A 20765-nucleotide genomic window follows, 5' to 3' on the forward strand; every position below is an offset into this window, starting at 1 on the left:
TTTACCAGGAGAGATAGTGGACAAGCAAACATAAGAATCATCACAGACACCCTTGTAAAGTATTGTGTGATATTTAATAGAGTGAAACTAGATGTTTTCTATGCTTCAAAACTACAGATTTAAGGACACTGAAGTGGTAAACAATGGCATAAAAAGCCTTAAAGCAGTAAAGAGGAGACAAATACATGTACACCGGTTATTTCTGTATTACTATTACCCACAGCAGCCCATTAAAACACTTCGGTAGAGCAGAGGACTTACAGCATGTGGGTTTGCAATTTTAACTGTGCAACACCACACAGGCCACATTCCTCTCAGGTAGGAGGGTACCAGAAATAAATGAATAAAAACATAACTAACGAAAGAGCACACAGGGCCACAGCACTTCAGTAGCACGCAGACACCGACAATATCCCTCGCCTCATCAATACTTTCCACTCTCGCCTTGCTCTTGCAGCACCAAAAATGGCAGTATGTTACATAATATAAACAATGCATTTGTTCCACCTCACAATATAAATATGCATTTAAAAAAAAATAAAAAATAACATTGTGACTTGACATGCAAATAATGGCTTTTATCTGCTTCGAAATAACCCTTTTATTGTAGCCTGAAAGAATAGCTATTGGCTCAGAGCTTTTACAATCACGTCAGCCAGAAGATGTCAGTGTCACACAGAATAACCTTGTTGGAATCACATTTTCTCTACCTTTGTGTCATTTCAATATCCTGGCATAGCTAACTAAATTCAATTTACAACCATTGTGACAAATGCATTTTACATCCATTGTCCAACCTGAGTGTGAACTAAGGCAAAGTTAATTGTGTTGGGCCAGACTGGTTCCTCAGTCAATTCTGCTGTGCACATACAGTCAGTCGATGGCTGGGCTGGTCCTGACACATGGCTGTTGACTCCTTTGCGGCGTCTACGGCCGTGTATCAGGGCTATGGCTGGGCTAGACTGGTGGTGTAGAGCTAGGAGACAGTTCCCGCCCATTCAGTCAGTTCTGTTAGGGCAGATTGGTTCTCCAGTCCTTCAGTCAGTTGTGCCGGGCCTATGGCGGGGCGAGGCTGGTGGTGTAGAGGTAGGAGACAGTACCAGCCTGTATCTGGAAGGTCTGGCCCTGGATATGGTGGCTTGGGATCTGTTCACTGGTCTGACTGATTGAGATGGGCTGGCTGCTCTGGCTGTTGATGTGGATAGCCTGGGCCTGACCCTGCTGCTCTCTGCTCATCTGCCCCAGTATGGTGTTCTGGTCCTGGGTCACAGCCAGCTGAGAGAGGGTCTGGTGCTGCTGCTGCTGCTGCTGGTGCATGACGTGGAGCTGCTGTACAGAGCCAAGGCCAGGGAGGGAGCCAGGCCTGGGTGCTATGTGCAGGGGCTGGGGTGGCCCGTGGTGGGCCTGAAGGTGCTCCATGTCCTCCTTGGATAGAGTGATGACATGCATCTGTTCAGGCTGCCCTGCGACCCCAACCCCGTTGGTCATGTGTCCGTCCTGCAGCACGCTGATAGTCTGGATCTGCTGGTTGTGATGGTCCACGCTGCCCTGAATAGAAAAATAATAACAATAATTGGATTTAACGTGCCATTCAAAAAACCAAAAGGACAAGATCCTAGCGCTTTATTGAGCCCTAGAGGGGAAACCCAGCATTGGACAAGCATAGGACAATACAGATACATAGACATACTGTACATCAACACATAGACCTGAGTACTGATGGCTGGTGTGTCCAACAAAGCAAGGGACTGTACAATATATTGTCTGTGTCCCAAATGGCAACCTATTCCCGACGGGCCCTAGTCAATAGTAGTGCAGTATAGGGAATAGGGTGCCATTTGGGAAAACACCATTATTGGCTCACTTTACCTGCGTGACCAAGGCCACGTTTTGCATGTGTCCTGACGGCTGGGTGAGGAGGGTCAGTCTGGAGTGGGCCTGGTCTGCCGCCTCAGAGACCCCACCCTCTGCTGTGGTGATAATGCTGATGCCCTGATCATGCCCACAGTGACTGGGCACAAAGTTGAGGTTGTTGAGATTATCCACATCTCCAGTCACAACCAGCTGTATCTCCTGCTCTGGGTGACCAGGTAGCTGGTACTGCTGGAGCTGTAGGATGCTGCGTACCTGTGTATAAACGATGTCATGTGTTGTAGGTGATATCAATGACATACTTCACGAAGGTTGCCTACGCTGACTGCCTGCAGTGTCACAAAGCTCTGAGTGGACCATAGAGTGGTTTTGAAATCTGTCATTTGTATTGTCAATTAAGACTGTAATATTGTGGTGTGGCACTAAAAAAAAAAAAATGTCCTAACTCTTACCTCCTCCGTTGCCCCTGTGGTGACCCCAGCCTCCTCTTCCACCACCCCAGCCCCGCACTGGGTCTCCTCGGTGGTGATGGTGACTACGCTCTCCTTGTTGTGGGTTTTGGTGTGGGTCTTCAAGTTGTCCAGGCGAGCGAAGGACAGGTTGCAAAAGGAGCAGGTGAATGGCTTCTTTCCGGTATGGGAGGCGACGTGACGGCGCCTGGCACTGGCATCAGAGAATGACTTGTTGCAGACGTTGCAGACATATGGCTTCTCTCCTCTGGAAATACAAACACGTTCACACTGGTCAATGGATGTGGACTGGATCACATTTTCATTCATGTTTGTTGTGGAGTCTTCGTGTGTAGAACACAGTCGTTAATAAGCCCCTTTTGAGTTTGTGATCCTCACATGCACATAAATTGCGTCATATTTTTTGTATGGAAATAAATCAAATAAACATGCGGTGAGGGTGTTTATTCCCCACTATCTCTCAGGATTGGTGTAAATCGTTTCTATGACAAGACATGGTGGAATAGCTCAACCTTGTATGAGTCATATCTCACCTGTGAATCCTGATGTGCGTCTGCAGTGTGCTCTTGGCTGTAAAACACTTTCCACAGATCTCACAAGTGAAAGGCTTCTCACCTGTCACGAGATCAGCAACAACTTATTACATAGTAACACACTAGAATTTGCAGAAGTTATACCTCGTCTCACTCTACCTGTGTGAGTTCTCATGTGCTTCTTCAGTTGAGCTGCATCCATGAACCTACGTTGACAGTGCGCACATTCCGGTAAAGATTTACCCGTATGGACCCTGTGATGGCTCTTTAGTTGTCTCTTCTGGCTGAACGTCTTTTCACATTTGTCACAGCTGAATGTTTTCTCCTCTAGGATTTAAAAGAGAGAATAAGAGTCCAAGTACAATTAATTAAAGGCAAAACTTGTACTTTTGAGTTATTCCCGAATATGAAAGCCGAATTGAAAAGGGATACACTTTATATACGTTTTGATTGAAGTTGTATACCCCAAGAAACGCACTAAACCATTATCACTCGCTAGAAGTCAGTCAAGTAGGCAACCTGTGTGTAAGTTCATGTGATCCACTAGTGAGTGTTTGGTGGACAGGGCTTTCGAGCAGACGGTACAGACGAAGGGTTTCTCTCCAGTGTGCATCCGCTGGTGAACCAGGAGGGTGTGCTTCTGTGTGAAACTCTTCCCACACGCAAAACACTTGAAAGGCTTTTCACCTGGTGGGAACATTTTAAAACATTATTATCACTCAGGCCTATGAAATAATATGCTTTAATCTAATTGGAGGGATATAGTCACAGGCCTCGCCTGTGAGGAACTTGTCAGAAATAAATGTGTTCTCGTAATTCGGTCTATAATGAAATGAAATGAGCCAATAAAAACAATCCTGGAAGTAGTAGAGGTCCCAGGCCTCACCTGTATGAGTCCTTTGATGTATCTTTAAGAACAGGTGGTTTTTGAACACTTTCCCACAGTCTTCACACCGTGCCTCTGTGTTGGGGTATTTTCTCTTCCTGCCCCTCTTCCCTGGTTCTCTGCATTCAGACGTAGTGTCGTCCCGGTCACCCACCCTGTAGCCCTTAAATTTCACCGGCGGTCTGATCTTCCTCTTACTCTGCCGCCTAGTACGGGCTGATCTAGGATCATAGTCTGCATCATCAGAGTCTCTTATTGGAGAATCCAGTTTATCATGTGACTCAACCAGACATTCTTCAGGGTCTACACAGTCTACTGTGACATCATCGACTGTAACCTGCTGCTTTTCATTGGCTGCATCCTGGATATTGATGATATCACTTCTTACTTCCTGTTTATTGGACTCTTCCAACGGCTTCACCGACATGTCCACTTCATTCTTCCTGGGACGACCCCTTTTCCGTTTCGGCTGCAACGCCGACGATGTCCCTTCTCCCAGTCCTTTACCTTCTCCGCTGTCTGTGTTCACTTCCGGTCTCACCTCGAAACCAGGACAGGTGATGTTACTAAGGCCCCTCCCCTCTACACCTGGATAGGTAATGTTCAGGTTATGGTCCGCGTGAGCTTTCACAAGGTCACTAACCTCTAAGAGTCTGGCCAGGTCTAGTAGCTGCTCGGTAACACTCTCCTCCACAGATACCTGCAGGGATAGAAATGGAAGAAAAATCACTCTTAGATGCAAGATCCTTTCATTTTCAGTGCACGTCAAAATGATCACACTCCTTGATTTCAATGTAAAATGCACATTTACAGTGGCAAGAAAAAGTATGTGAACCTTTTGGAATTACCTGGAATTCTGCCAAAACTTTGACATAAAATTTGATCTGATCTTCATCTAAGTCACAACAATAGACAAACTCAGTGTGCTTAAACTAATAATACAAAAATTATTGTATTTTTCTTGTCTATATTGAATACATAATTTAAACATTCACAGTGTAAGTTGGAAACAGTATGTGAACACCTAGGCTAATTACTTCTCCAAAAGCTAATTGGAGTCAGGAGTCAACTAACCTAGAGTCGAATCAATGAGACAAAATTGGAGATTTTGGTTAGAGCTACCCTGCCCCATAAAAAAACACTCACAAAATTTGAGTTTGCTATTCACAAGAAGCATTGCCTGATGTGAACCATGCCTCGAACAAAAGAGATCACAGAAGACCTAAGATTTGTTGCCTTGTATAAAGCTGGAAAGGGTTACAAAAGTACCTCTAAAAGTCAGTCCACCGTAAGACAAACTGCCTATAAATTGAGAAATTTCAGCTGTTGCTACTCTCCCTAGGAGTGGCTGTCCTGCAAAGATGACTGCACGAACACAGCACAGAATGCTCAATGAGGTGAGGAAGAATCCTAGAGTGTCAGCTAAAGACTTAAAGAAATCTCTGGAAGATGCTAACATCTCTGTTGACAAGTCTACAATACGTAAAACTCTAAACAAGGATGCTGTTCATGGGTGCACACCATGGAAGAAGCCACTGCTGTCCAAAACAAACATTACTGCACACCTGAAGTTCGCAAAGGAGCACCTGGATGTTCCGCAGCGATACTGGCAAAACTTTCTGTGTGTGGAGAAAAAAGGCACAGCACACCAACATCAAAACCTCATCCCAACTGTAAAGTATGGTGGAGGGAGCATCATGGTTTGGGGCTGCATTGCTGCCTCAGGGCCTGGACAGCATGCTATCATCGACGGAAAGAGTCAATCACCACCTTCCGGAGACACCTGAAACCCCACCTCTTCAAGGAATACCTAGGATAGGGTAAGTAATCCTTCTCACCCCCCCTAAAAAGATTTAGATGCACTATTGTAAGTGGCTGTTCCACTGGATGTCATAAGGTGTATGCACCAATTTGTAAGTCGCTCTGGATAAGAGCGTCTGCTAAATGACTTAAATGTAAATGTAAATGTAAATGTAAAAATACATTCCCAAGATTATCAAGGCATTTTTGCAGGAAAATGTAAGGCTCTGTTCGTCCAATTGAAGTTCAACAGAAGTTAGAGGATGCAAAAGGACAACAACCCAACAGACAGAAGTAAATCAACAACAGAATGGCTTGATCAGAAGAAAATGTGCCTTCTGGAGTGGCCCTGACCTCAACCCGATTGAGATGCTTGTGGCATGACCTCAAAAGAGCGGTTCACACCAGACATCCCAAGAATAATTGTGGAACTGAAACAGTTTTGTAAAGAGGAATGGTCCAAAATTCCTCCTGACTGTTGTGCAGGTCTGATCCGCAACTACAGAAAACATTGGGTTGAGGTTATTGCCAAAGGAGGGTCAACCTGTTATTAAATCAAAGGGTGCACATACTTTTCCCACCCTGCACTGTGAATGTTTACACAATGTGTTCAATAAAGACATGAAAAATTATAATTGTTTGTGTGTATTAGTTTAAGCAAACTGTGTTTGTCTATTGTCGTGACTCGGATGAAGATCAGATCCAATTGTATGACCAATTTACGCAGAAATCCAGGTAATTCTAAAGGGTTCACATACTTTTCTTCCCACTGGATGTAAAATGTCAAAATTATTTTGGTTTTCCCCTGGAATTTCACTTCACGAAACCCAGTTAACATTACCCCCATTTCCACCCCTAGATACCTGGGCACTGTAGATGAACTCTAGTACAGCTCCAAAGGTCTCCGCCGCCATGCCGTCCAGCCTGTAGGTCGACTGGCTGATCTGCTCCTCAGCAGTGAACATGAGGGAGAAGTAGTCACTGCTGGCGGCCAACAGGGCCTTATGTGCTTTGAAGTGCACATCTTCTACGATAAGGGTGATGTCACACAGAAGCTCTCGCTTTCTCAGCTTGTCAAATTTGCAGAGGACGGTGTCCTTGTGTGTTGTTGAATGAATGGCTGTGTGGGAGGTGGGTGTGATTAGGGTCTTCTCAGACATTTTCTTGAGGATGGATTGTGAAGTTTGATTCTAACCAAACCTCACCACCTGCAACAAAGTGAAACACAATTGGAAAGAAATAGGCCTAATACAGTGCAATAAATTGTATGGAATATGTTGATTGGCGCAAAGCTGTGGCGTGATCATTATAATTCACACTTCACAATTGTGAGACTGCTTGAAATGTACCTATAGCCCATCCATCTCATTTGAACTTTTCAGGGCTCTTGACTTCACACAGAATTTGCTACTGCAGCCTACAACAATGAGTGCTCCAGGCTCTCACGACAGAAAATATTTATCTTTTTTGTTGTTGCGATATTTCACATATATACATTTTGTCGATCAACAGCTGTTTGAAACCTTAGTAAGAACTGTTGAAGAGCCATAGGACAGAGCAATTTAGCGATCACTGGTCTCTAAGTCACAGGGAAGTGTGCGCATACATTTTTGCATCGTTTCAAAACAGCGACACAACACCGGCGGGCGCCATGTAAAAGCTTTCTACATTATACACAATGAATGCACTGGAACCCAAAATCTAAACAAAACAACAATGTTCAATAAAGAGACGAAGAAACTTTCTCAGCATTTCTATGATCGCTGCAAACACTGCAATGCCTTTAAAAAAAGATATCAAGCTTTCAGGACCTTACCGTCTCTTCTTAGCAGTTATTCATATTATCGCGAGATGTGGAGGTTGTTCACGGGTGTTTCATGTTTCTCGTAGTTTGAATCCACGATCTTTATAAACTTTGGTTGGTATAATTTTTCACTGCATTAATCTATCCACGGTGTTGTTATATCTATGGCCAGGATCAAGGAAATGTTTGTTAATGGGAGTCAAATAGTAATTATTATACCTCCGTGGTCGAATCTTTCACATGATTATTACACATGTTGTTGAGGCGAATCTTTATCGATCTCCAGACTCTAGCCATGCCTGTTGTCTGACAAAGGTCAACTGGAAGAAGCTTGTGAGACTTTCTTCCAGTGTCAATGATGTACATATAAATCATTGGTCAGTATCCTCGCGTTATTTAACATATTTTTTTGGATCAACAAAATAAATGTTTCAAAACTAAAAATAGGATCTCTGGTTTCTTTTCAGGACTTTCCCCCTGCACTGTCAGAGCCTCCCACCAGAGGCGTATAGAGCAGAAATTATATGTAATGAGTCGGGTGTTCATTATACAGAGTAATACATGAGTTGATAACCTCGCACAGCCTGCAGATAGGTCAACAATTTTCTGGAGAAGTTATGTTATGGATCATAAGACTATGGGCAAATAAAGTGTTTTATCTGTACATTAACATGCTTTAGAATTAATATTTGAATGTTGTGCACTTAATTGAGTCAAGTCGAGGGGCTGTGGTTTTTCAAATAGCATATTTTAATTGCTGTGTAAATCAACCTCAACCAACCCACTTATCCTTAACCTTGAGCTAGGCATAGGGATGTCTGGAACACTGACCTGTTGTTTTGATATGAATTTCATTTGATCATACTCACATTAATGTATAACCTAAAGGTCTTTGCACATTTAAAAAATAAACAATTACTTATTGGTTTCTGATCACTTCATGTGAAGTGGGCAGACAATAAGATATAGCATAGCAAAGTTCTCTAAGAGGTGTGCCAGGCTAACGACAGTTGAAGTCAGAAGTTTACATACACCTTAGCCAAATACATTTAAACTCAGTTAACAATTCCTGACATTTAATCCTAGTAAAAAAAGCCATGTCTTAGGTCAGTTAGGATCACCACTTTATTTTAAGAATGTGAAATGTCAGAATAATAGTAGAGAGAATTATTTCAGGTTTTATTTCTTTCTTTCAGGATTGAGGTCAGAGCTTTGTGATGGTCACTCCAATACCTTGACTTTGTTGTCCTTAAGCCATTTTGCCACAACTTTGAAGTATGTTTGTGTAACAGTATAACTTTAGACCGTCCTCTCACCCATACCCGGGCGCGAACCCGGGACCCTCTGCACACATCAACAACAGTCACCCCTCGAAGCATCGTTACCCATCGCTCCACAAAAGCCGCGGCCCTTGTAAAGCAAGGGGAACTACTACCTCAAGGTCTAAGAGTAAGTGATGTCACCGATTGAAACACTATTTAGCGCGCACCACCAACTAAGCTAGCCGTTTAACATCCGTTACACTTGGGGTCATTGTCCATTTGGAAGACCCATTTGCGACCAAACTTTAGCTTCCTGACTGACGTCTTGAGATGTTGCTGCAATATATCAACAATTTTTCTTGCCTCATGATGCCATCTATTTTGTGAAGTGTGCCAGTCCCTCCTGCAGAAAATCACCACAACAACATTATGCTGCCACCCCCATGCTTCACAGTTGGGATGGTGTTCTTCAGCTTGCAAGCCTCCCCCTTTTCCCTCCAAACATAATGATGGTCATTATGGCCAAACAGTTCTATTTTTGTTTCATCAGACCAGAGGACATTTCTCAAAAAGTTAGATCTTTGTCTCCATGTGCAGTTGCAAACCATAGTCTGGCTTTTTTATGGTGGTTTTGGGGCAGTGGCTTCTTCTTTGCTGTGCAGCCTTTCAGGTTATGTCGATATAGGACTAGTTTTACTGTGGATATAGATACTTTTGTACCCGTTTCCTCCAGCATCTTCACAAGGTCCTTTGCTGCTGTTCTGGGATTTATTTGCACTTTTCGCACCAATGTACGTTAATCTCTAGGAGACGAACGCGTCTCCATCCTGAGCGGTATGACAGCTGTGTGGTCCCATGGTGTTTATACTTGCGTACTATTGTTTGTACTGATGAACGTGGTACCTTCAGGCGTTTGGAAATTGCTCCCAATTTTCCAAGGTGTTTAAAGGCACAGTCAACTTAGTGTATGTAAACTTCTGACCCACTAGAATTGTGATACAGTGAGTTTGAAATGAAATAATCTGTCCGTAAACAATTGTTGGAAAAATTCCTTGTCATGTGTAACAGTATAACTTTAGTCCGTCCCTCTCCTCGCCCCAACCTGGGCTTGAACCAGGGACCCTCTGCACACATCAACAGTCACCCTCAAAGCATCGTTACCCATCGCTCCACAAAAGCCGCAGCCCTTGCAGAGCAAGGGGAACCACTACTTCAAGGTCTCAGAGCGAGTGACGTCACTGATTGAAACGCTATTAGCGCGCACCACCGCTAACTAGCTAGCCATTTCACATCGGTTATACTCACCCCCTTTTCCGCAGAAACCAGTGATCCGGGTCAACAGCATCAATGTAACAGTATAACTTTAGTCCGTCCCATCACCGGGCTCGAACCAGAGAACCTCTGCACACATCAACAAGTCACCCACGAAGCATCGTTACCCATCGCTCCACAAAAGCCGTGGCCCTTGCAGAGCAAGGGGAACCACTACTTCAAGGTCTCAGAGCGAGTGACGCCACCGATTGGAACGCAATTAGTGCGCACCATCGCTAACTAGCTAGCCATTTCACATCGGTTACACATGCACAAAGTAGATGTCCTAACCGACTCGCTAAAACTATACTTTGTTAACAAGACATTTGTGGAGTGGTTGAAAAACAAGTTTTAATGACTCCAACCTAAGTGTATGTAAACTTCCGACTTCAACTGTATGTGTCACTGCTCTAGGTTGATTAAAGTTAATTAAAATTATAGTAATTCATTCACTATGAACTAAAGTAAATTAATCAGAAAAGATCATCCCCAGTTGATGGGACCATTACTCCTCCCTCCCTGACAGAAATTCTATCAACACATCTCTGTGCTTCACGTGTAACATGGACCTGAATCATTGCTACTACGGGACGACTACACGGGCCTCCCCCGCCTTCCCTTCTGCAAATCAGATCACACCTCCATTTGGCTCTTCTCCACCTATAGGCAGAAACTTAAGCAGGAAGCTCCCGTGGTAAAGACTTTTCAACTGTAAAGACTGTTGTTTAACACTTTTTTGGTTACTACATACATTTACATTTAAGTCATTTAGCAGACGCTCTTATCCAGAGCGACTTACAAATTGGTGCATTCACCTTATGACATCCAGTGGAACAGCCACTTTACAATAGTGCATCTAAATCTTTTAAGGGGGGGGGGGGGTGAGAAGGATTACTTTATCCTATCCTAGGTATTCCTTAAAGAGGTGGGGTTTCAGGTGTCTCCGGAAGGTGGTGATTGACTCCGCTGTCCTGGCGTCGTGGGGGAGTTTGTTTTCATCAAGGATCTCGCTGTACTTTGCTCCGTTCATCTTTCCCTTGATCCTGACTAGTCTCCCATTCCCTGCTGCTGAAAAACATCCACACAGCATAATGTGCCACCACCATGCTTCACCGTAGGGATGGTGCCAGGTTTCCTCCAGACGTGACACTTAGCATTCAGACCAAACAGTTCAATCTTGGTTTCATCAGACCAGAGAATCTTGTTTCTCATGGTCTGAGAGTCCTTTAGGTACCTTTTGGCAAATTCCAAGTGGCCTGTCATGTGCCTTTTACTGAAGAGTGGCTTCCGTCTGGCCACTCAATCATAAAGTCCTGATTGGTGGAGTGCTGCAGAGATTGTTGTCCTTCTGGAAGGTGTTCCCATCTCCACAGAGGAACAATGGAGCTCTGTCAGAGTGACCATCGGGTTCTTGGTCACCTTCTCCCCCGATTGCTGTTTGGCCGGGCGGCCAGCTCTAAGAAGTCTTGGTGGTTCCAAACTTCTTCCATTCCATTCCATTTAAGAAGGCCACTGCATTCATGGGGATATTCAAAATGCTATAGACATTTTTTGGTACCCTTCCCCAGATCTGTGCCGAGACACAATCCTGTCTCAGAGCTCTACGGCTTGGTTTTTGCTCTGACATGCACTGTCAACTGTGAGACCAATCAATTGAATTTACCACAGATGGACTCCAATCAATTTGTCGAAACATCTCAAGGATGATCAATGGAAACAGAGTGTGAATGCTTATTTAAATAAGGTATTTATTTATTTTATTTTAATTCTAAAAACTCCCGTACGGGCTCGGGAGAGACGAAGGTTGAAAGTCATGCGTCCTCCGATACACAGCCCAACCAATCCGCACTGCTTCTTAACACAGCGCCATCCAACCCGGAAGCCAGCCGCACCAATGTGTCCGAGGAAACACTGTGCACCTGGCAACCTTGGTTAGTGCGCACTGCGCCCGGCCCGCCACAGGACTCGCTGGTGCGCGATGAGACAAGGATTTCCTTACCTGCAAAACCCTCCCTAACCCGGACGATGCTAGGCCAATTGTGCGTCGCCCCACGGACGGTTACGACAGAGCCTAGGCGCGAACCCAGGGTCTCTGGTGGCACAGCTGGCGCTACAGTACAGCGCCCTTAACCACTGCGCCACCCAGGAGGCCTAACCTGTTTTTGTTTTGACATTATGGGGTATTGTGTGTAGAATGATGAGGAAAATGTTTATTTAATTAACTTTAGAATAAGGGTGTACCGCAACAAAATGTGGAAAAAGTCAAGGGGTCTGAACACTTTCCGAATGCGCCGTACATAACATTTTCAGTTGACTGTATGTTTCTTTCATCTTTCACCTTCCTTAGGTCATTATTTCCCTCTTTCTCCATCTCTCTCACTTACATAATTTCATAACACAAACTTGTAAAAATAAAGAAAAACCCTTGAACTTTTGACTGCATCTTATGTCGAGTATTATTGAAGCCTAAAGCCTTTTCTTTTGGGGTGTTGCTATAGGCCACCAAATGATGGCAGTCAGTATCTAAACAACGTGTGTGAAATGCTTGATAGTGTATGTGATGTAAACAGAGGTCTACTTTCTTGGGGACCTGAATTTTGACTGGTTTTCATCAAGCTGTCCACTCAAGGGAAAGCTTCTCACTGTAACCAGTGCCTGTAATCTGGTTCATGTTATTAATCAACGTACCAGGATGGTTACAAACACTACAGGAACAAGATCCTCCACATGTGTCGATCACATTTTTACTAATACTGTAGAAATTTGTTCTAAAGCTGTATCCGTACCCATTAGATGCAGTGATCCAGGAAATATCCAGGAAAGCCAAAGTTCCAAAAGCTGGGCCTAAAATAGTATATAAGAGATCATACAACTTATTTTTCTGTGACTCTTATGTGGATGATGTTAAAAATATTTGTTGGTTTGATGTGATTAATAAGGAGCATCCAGACACTGCACTTCATGAATTTATGAAATTCCTTCTTCCAATTATTGATAAACATGCACCTGTTAAGAAACGGACTGTTAGAACTGTTAAGGCTCCATGGATTGATGAGGAATTTTAAAAACTGTATGGTTGAAAGAGATGTTGCAAAAGGAGTGACTAATAATTATGGTTGCACATCTTACTGAGTACTTCAAATGAAATTATGGGCAGAAAGACAAATTCAACTTTCATCGCATCAGATGGCTTTTTCATTACAAAACCATTTGATGTTGCCAGTTATTTTAATGATTACTTCATTGGCAAAGTGGGCCAGCGTTGGCAGGAAATGCCAACAACGAACAGTGAACCATCGTTTTCATGCATAAAAAAGCAAATAATGAAAGAGAAGCATTGCACGTTAGAATTTTGTAAAGTCAGTGTGGGAGAGGTGGAAAATTATTGTTATCAATCAATAATGACAAACCTCCTGGCATTGACAACTTCAATGGAAAGCTACTGAGGATGGTAGCAGACACTATAGCCACTCCTGTCATGTCTAATCTGAGTTTAGAGGAAAGTCTTTGTCCTCAGGCCTGGAAGAAAGCCAAAGGAATTCCTAACCAAGAGTGGTAAAATGGCCTATACTGGTTTTAACAGCAGACCTATAAGCTTTCTGCCAGCTCTTAGAAAACTGTTGGGAAAATATGGTGTTTGATCAAATACAATGCTATTTCTCTGAAAACAAATCAACAACAGATTTGCAGCATGCTTATAGAGAAGGGCACTCAACATGACTGATGATTGGTTTAAAGAAATTGATAATAAGATTGTAGGAGCTGTACTGTTAGATTTCATGGCAGCCTTTAATATTAACCATAACCTGTTGTTGAAAAAAAAACTTGTTATGGCTTTTCAACCACTGCCATATCGTGGATTTAGAGCTAACTAATATAACTCAGAGGGTCATCTTTAATGGAAGCTTCTCTAATGTCAAACATGTAAAGTGTGGTGTACCGCAGGGAAGCTCTCTAGGCCCTCTACTCTTTTATATTTTTACCAATGACCTGCCACTGGCATTAAACAAAGCATGTGTGTCCATGTATGCTGATGATTCAACCATATATACGCATCAGCAACCACAGCTAATGAAGTCACTGAAACCCTCTGTTTTGGAATGGATGGCCAGTAATCTATTGGTTCTGAAAAACTAAAAGCATTGTATTTGGTACAAATCATTCCTTAAGTTCTAGGCCTCAGGTGAATCTTGTAATGAATGGTGTGGCTGTTGAACAAGTTGAGGAGACTAAATTACTTGGCGTTACCTTAGATTCTAAACTGTTATGGACAAAATATATATATAGATTAAATGGTTGTAAAAATGGGAAGAGGTCTGGCCGTAATAAATAGAAGCTCTGCTTTTTTGACAGCACGCTCCAAAAAGCAAGTTCTGCAGGCTCTAGTTTTGTCTTATCTTGATTATTGTCCAGTCGTGTGGTCGAGTGCTGCAAGGAAAGATCTAGCCCAGAACAGAGGGGCACGTCTTGCTCTATATTGTAATACGAGTGCTGATATAAATACTATGCATACCAGTCTCTCTTGGCTAAGAGTTGAGAGACTGACTGCATCACTTTTTGTAAGAAACATTGTGTCGAAAATCCCAAATTGTTTGCATAGTCAACTTACACACACACCTACTCCACCAGGCATGCTACCAGGGGTCTTTTCACAGTCCCCAAATCCAGAGCAAATTCAATAAAGCGTACAGTATTATACAGAACCATTATTGCATGGAACTCCTTTATTCTCACGTTGCTCAAATAAACAGCAAACCTAGTTAATAAAAACAGATAAAGCAACACATCACAGCACCTCTCCCCTATTTGACCTATTTAGTTTGTATGTATTGATATGTAGGTTGTGTGTGCCTTTAAAAACAAAAATGTATGTAGTTCTGTCACTGAGCCGTTCTTCTCTATTAATGTTCTGTATTATGTTTTATATTTTGTGTGGACACCGGGAAGAGTAGCTGCGGCTTTTGAAATAGCTAAAATGTTATAAAATGCAAAAAAATACCAATAGTGCATTCGGAAAGTATTCAGACCCATTGGCTTTTTCCACATTTTGTTACGTTACAACCTTATTCTAAAATGGATTTTTTAAAATCCTCAGCAATCTACACACAATACAAGGCAAAAACAGGTTTTTAGAAAAATGTGCACATTTATAAAAAAATATAAAAACCTGAAATACCTTATTTACATAAGTATTCAGAACCTTTGCTATGAGACTCTAAATTTAGCTCAGGTACATCCGGTTTCCATTGATCATCCTTGAGATGTTTCTACAGTGTCCACCTGTGGTAAATTCAATCGATTTAACATGATTTGGAAAGGCACACACCTGTCTAGATAAGGGGAAGGGTACCAAAACATTTCTGCAGCATTGAAGGTCCCCAAGAACAATGTGGCCTCCATCATTCTTAAATGGAAGAAGTTTGGAACCACCAATACTCTTCCTAGAGCTCTTCCTAGAGCACAGCCAAATGGAGCAATCGGCGGAGAAGGGCCTTGGTCAGGAAGGTACCGAGAACCCAATGGACATTCTGACAGAGCTCTAGAGTTCCTCTGTGGAGATGGGAGAACCTTCCAGAAGAACAACCATCTCTGCAGCACTCCACCAATCAGGCCTGTATGGTAGAGTGGTCAGACCGAAGCCACTCCTCAGTAAAAAAGGCACGACACCAATGCAAAGTGTCATGTCTTGAGGAAACCTGGCACCATCCCTACAGTTAAGCATGGTGGTGGCAGCATCATGCTGTGGGGATGTTTTTCATAGGCAGGAACTGGGAGACTAGTCAGGATCGAGGGAAAGATGCAAAGTACAGAGAGATCATTGATGAAAACCTGCTCCAGAGCGTTCAGGACCTGACTGTTGCAAAGGTTAACCTTCCAACAGGACAACAACCCTAAGCACACAGGCAAGACAACGCAGGAGTGGCTTTGGGACAAGTCCCTGAATGTCGTTGAGTGACTCAGCCAGAGCCTGGATTTGAACCTGATTGAACATTTCTAGAGACCTGAAAATAGCTGTGCAGCGACGCTCCCCATCCAACCTAACAGAGCTTGAGACGATCCGCAGAGAAGAATGGGAGAAACTCCCCAAATACAGGTGTGCCAAGCTTGTAGGGTCATTCCCAAGAAGACGAGGCTGTAATCACTGCCAAAGGTGTTTCAACAAAGTAAAGTAAAAGGGTTTGAATACATATGTAAATGTAATATTACAGTTTTTTTTAAACACTTGCAAACATTTCCAACAACCTGTTTTGGCTTTGTAGATTGATGAGGGAAAAGACATTTCAATCCATTTTAGAATTAGTCTGTAACGTAACAAAATGTGGAAAAAAGGTCAAGGGGTCTGAATACTTTCCGAATGTACTCTATATACTGTATTTTAGTAATGGCTCATCCTAAAAAAACTACTGCTGTACCTTTTCCATTCATATACTGTCCATACATACCATTATTTGTGTATGTATGTACACTACTTTTCAAAAGTTTGAGGTCACTTAGAAATGTCCTTGTTTTTGAAAGAAAAGCAAAAAAAAATGTCCGTTAAAAAACAGAAAATTGATCAGAAATACAGTGTAGACATTGTTAATGTTAATGCTATTTTAAAATGGACAAAAATGTGCTTTTCTTTCAAAAACAAGGACAATTCCAAGTGACCCCAAACATTTGAATGGTACTGTATGTTTGAGGATTGTGTTTTTAAATTTTTTTGCTAGGTATTACTGCACTGTTGGAGTTGGAAACAAGCATTTTGTTGCACCTGCGATAACATATCCAAATCTGTGTATGCAAGCAATATTATTTGATTTGATTCAAGAAGACGATAGATCACCTGCTTGCCATCGCCCAATCAGAAGAAGCATCAGAGGCTTGGGCGTTGCTCAGCTCAGGGTAATGATACTCAACCATGAGGGAATGGATGCGTCCAAAATGACACCCTATTACTGATATAGTGCACTACTTTTGACCAGAGCCAAAAGAGTGCAGAAGAGTACACTATATATTGTGAATAAGGTGCCATTTCCAAGAACATAATGTGTTCAACCCAGTTCAATGAGTTCTCGACATGCATTCATTCATTCATTCTGAAGTCCTTCTGGATAAAAATGATCCCAACCCTAAAGTGGATTGGTTATATAGTTTTACTTCTATGCTGCACTGTCGTCACATGTTCGATTAACAGCTATCATAAACATTGTAAAGGATACTGTACAGCACCTACAGAAAGTATTCATACTCCACTTATTCCACATTTTGCTATGTTCATCGAAATTCAAAAATTTATAAAAACGTTATTTTCCCCCTCACCCATGTACACACAATACCGCATAATGACAAAGTGAAAACGTGTTTTTAGAAATGTAAATGTATGGAAAATTAAATATAGAAATCAAATTTACATAAGTATTCACACCCCTGAGTCAATACTTTGTCAAAATAAAGCACCTTTGGTGGCAATTAAAGCGAAGCGAGTCTTTTTTGGGTACATCTGTAAGAGCTTTGCACATCTGAAATGTAAAATATTTGCCCATTCTTAAATAAATTCTTCAATCTCTGTCAAGTTGATTGTTGATCATTGCTAGACAGCCATTTTCCCTTCAGGATTGTGCCTGTGCTTATACCTGTATTACGTTTATTTTTTTTATCCCTAGTTCTTGCCGATGACAAGCATAGCTATAACATTATGCAGCCATCAACATACTTGAATTTTTTTAAATGTTTAAATTTTTTACATTTCACCTTTATTTAACCAAGGTAGGCAAGTTGAGAACAAGTTCTCATTTACAATTGCGACCTGGCCAAGACAAAGCAAAGCAGTTCGACAGATACAACGACACAGAGTTACACATGGAGTAAAACAAACATACAGTCAATAATACAGTATAAACAAGTCTATATACAATGTGAGCAAATGAGGTGAGAAGGGAGGTAAATGGTGGCAAAGTAAAGACAATATAGCAAGTAAAACACTGGAATGGTAGTGTTGCAATGGAAGAATGTGCAAAGTAGAAATAAAAATAATGGGGTGCAAAGGAGCAAAATAAATAAATAAATTAAATACAGTTGGGAAAGAGGTAGTTGTTTGGGCTAAATTATAGGTGGGCTATGTACAGGTGCAGTAATCTGTGAGCTGCTCTAACAGTTGGTGCTTAAAGCTAGTGAGGGAGATAAGTGTTTCCAGTTTCAGAGATTTTTGTAGTTTGTTCCAATCATTGGCAGCAGAGAACTGGAAGGAGAGGCGGCCAAAGAAAGAATTGGTTTTGGGGGTGACTAGAGAGATATACCTGCTGGAGCGTGTGCGACAGGTGGGAGATGCTATGGTGACCAGCGAGCTGAGATAAGGGGGGACTTTACCTAGCAGGGTCTTGTAGATGACATGGAGTCAGTGGGTTTGGCGACGAGTATGAAGCGAGGGCCAGCCAACGAGAGCGTACAGGTCGCAATGGTGTGTAGTAGATGGGGCTTTGGTGACAAAACGGATTGCACTGTGATAGACTGCATCCAATGTGTTGAGTAGGGTATTGGAGGCTATTTTGTAAATTACATCGCCAAAGTCGAGGATTGGTAGGATGGTCAGTTTTACAAGGGTATGTTTGGCAGCATGAGTGATAGATGCTTTGTTGCGAAATAGGAAGCCAATTCTAGATTTAACTTTGGATTGGAGATGTTTGATATGGGTCTGGAAGGAGAGTTTACAGTCTAACCAGACACCTAAGTTTTTGTAGTTGTCCACGTATTCTAAGTCAGAGCCGTCCAGAGTAGTGATGTTGGACAGGCGGGTAGGTGCAGGTAGCGATCGGTTGAAGAGCATGCATTTAGTTTTACTTGTATTTAAGAGCAATTGGAGGCCACGGAAGGAGAGTTGTATGGCATTGAAGCTTGCCTGGAGGGTTGTTAACACAGTGTCCAAAGAAGGGCCAGAAGTATACAGAATGGTGTCGTCTGCGTAGAGGTGGATCAGAGACTCACCAGCAGCAAGAGCGACATCATTGATGTATACAGAGAAGAGAGTCAGTCCAAGAATTGAACCCTGTGGCACCCCCATAGAGACTGCCAGAGGTCCGGACAGCAGACCCTCCGATTTGACACACTGAACTCTATCATCAGAGAAGTAGTTGGTGAACCAGGCGAGGCAATCATTTGAGAAACCAAGGCTGTCGAGTCTGCCGATGAGGATGTGGTGATTGACAGAGTCGAAAGCCTTGGCCAGATCAATGAATACGGCTGCACAGTAATGTTTCTTATCGATGGCGGTTAAGATATCGTTTAGGACCTTGGATCGTGGCTGAGGTGCACCCATGACCAGCTCTGAAACCAGATTGCATAGCAGAGAAGGTATGGTGAGATTCTAAATGGTCGGTAACCTGTTTGTTGACTTGGCTTTCGAAGACCTTAGAAAAGGCATGGTAGGATAGATATAGGTCTGTAGCAGTTTGGGTCAAGAGTGTCCCCCCCTTTGAAGAGGGGGATGACCGCAGCTGCTTTCCAATATTTGGGAATCTCAGACGACACGAATGAGAGATTGAACAGGCTAGTAATAGGGGTGGCAACAATTTCGGCAGATCATTTTAGAAAGAAAGGGTCCAGATTGTCTAGCCCGGCTGATTTGTAGGGGTCCAGATTTTGCAGCTCTTTCAGAACATCAGCTGAACGGATTTGGGAGAAGGAGAAATGGGGAAGGCTTGGGCGAGTTGCTGTTGGGGGTGCAGTGCTGTTGACCGGGGTAGGAGTAGCCAGGTGGAAAGCATGGCCAGCCGTAGAAAAATGCTTATTGAAATTCTCAATTATGGTGGATTTATCAGTGGTGACAGTGTTTCCTATCTTCAGTGCAGTGGGCAGCTGGGAGGAGGTGTTCTTATTCTCCATGGACTTTACAGTGTCCCAGAACTTTTTTGAGTTAGTGTTGCAGGAAGCAAATTTCTGCTTGAAAAAGCTAGCCTTGGCTTTTCTAACTGCCTGTGTATAATGGTTTCTAGCTTCCCTGAACAGCTGCATATCACAGGGGCTGTTCGATGCTAATGCAGAACGCCATAGGATGTTTTTGTGTTGGTTAAGGGCAGTCAGGTCTGGGGAGAACCAAGGGCTATATCTGTTCCTGGTTCTAAATTTCTTGAATGGGGCATGTTTATTTAAGATGGTTATAGGAAAATATGATGAGCTGTGTTGGATTTGCCTCAAACATAACGCTTTGTATTCAGGACAAAGCGTTTTTTTTGCAGTATTACTTAAGTGCCTTGTTGCCAACAGGATGCATGTTTTTGATTTAGTTTAATTCTGTACAGGCTTCCTCCCCCCCCCCTGAGGCATTGAACAACCTTCCTGTTCTTTGTAGTGGAATCTGTTCTTGAAATTCACTACTCGATTGCGGGACCTCAGAGATAATTGTATGTGTGTGGTAGAGAGATGGGGTATTATTGAACGGGGTATTATTGAACGCGGAATGAGTCCATGCAACTTATTATGCAATTTGTTAAGCACATTTTCACTCATGGACTTCTTTTGGCTTGCCATAACAAAGGGGTTGAATAGTTATTGACTCAAGACATTTTCTCAAATGGTGTACCAACAAAATTCAAATGTGACATTATTGTGTGTAGATCAGTGACAACATCTCAATTGAATTACATTTGAATTCAGGCTGTAAGATAAGAATTGTGGAAAAAGTAAAAGGTGTGTGAATACTTTCTGAAGGCACTGTATGGACTTCATGAAGTTCAATATGGATGACACGCTTTTCTATGTTTCCAAATCTTTGACTTTGAATTTAAATCACAAATCTTTGTCTTTTGTGACTTTTAGGTGTAGAAAAGCAGGATGCCTGGTTGTGAAGCA

At 42.5% G+C, this 20765-nt stretch overlaps 1 protein-coding gene across 2 annotated transcripts; it reads right to left on the reverse strand.

Annotated features, from left to right (window-relative positions):
• Nucleotides 1-52: 52 nt before the first annotated feature.
• zbtb24 (zinc finger and BTB domain containing 24) lies at nucleotides 53-7544 on the reverse strand. Of its 2 annotated transcripts, none has more exons than XM_035743502.2 (9): nucleotides 7378-7544; nucleotides 6425-6769; nucleotides 3762-4461; nucleotides 3395-3562; nucleotides 3035-3202; nucleotides 2876-2957; nucleotides 2325-2589; nucleotides 1870-2127; nucleotides 53-1548 (listed from the first exon to the last, which is right to left on the reverse strand). In XM_035743502.2, exons 2-9 carry the CDS (start codon nucleotides 6719-6721, stop codon nucleotides 1057-1059), a joined length of 2430 nt encoding a protein of 809 aa, XP_035599395.1. In that variant the 5' UTR covers nucleotides 6722-6769; nucleotides 7378-7544; the 3' UTR covers nucleotides 53-1056. The 2 variants fall into 2 exon arrangements, with proteins under 2 accessions (XP_035599395.1, XP_035599396.1); XM_035743503.2 differs by having other exon boundaries at nucleotides 6911-7413.
• Between the last annotated feature and the right edge of the window lie 13221 nt (nucleotides 7545-20765).

Source organism: Oncorhynchus keta, chromosome 29 (assembly GCF_023373465.1).
Source record: "Oncorhynchus keta strain PuntledgeMale-10-30-2019 chromosome 29, Oket_V2, whole genome shotgun sequence".
Taxonomy (NCBI): domain Eukaryota; kingdom Metazoa; phylum Chordata; class Actinopteri; order Salmoniformes; family Salmonidae; genus Oncorhynchus; species Oncorhynchus keta.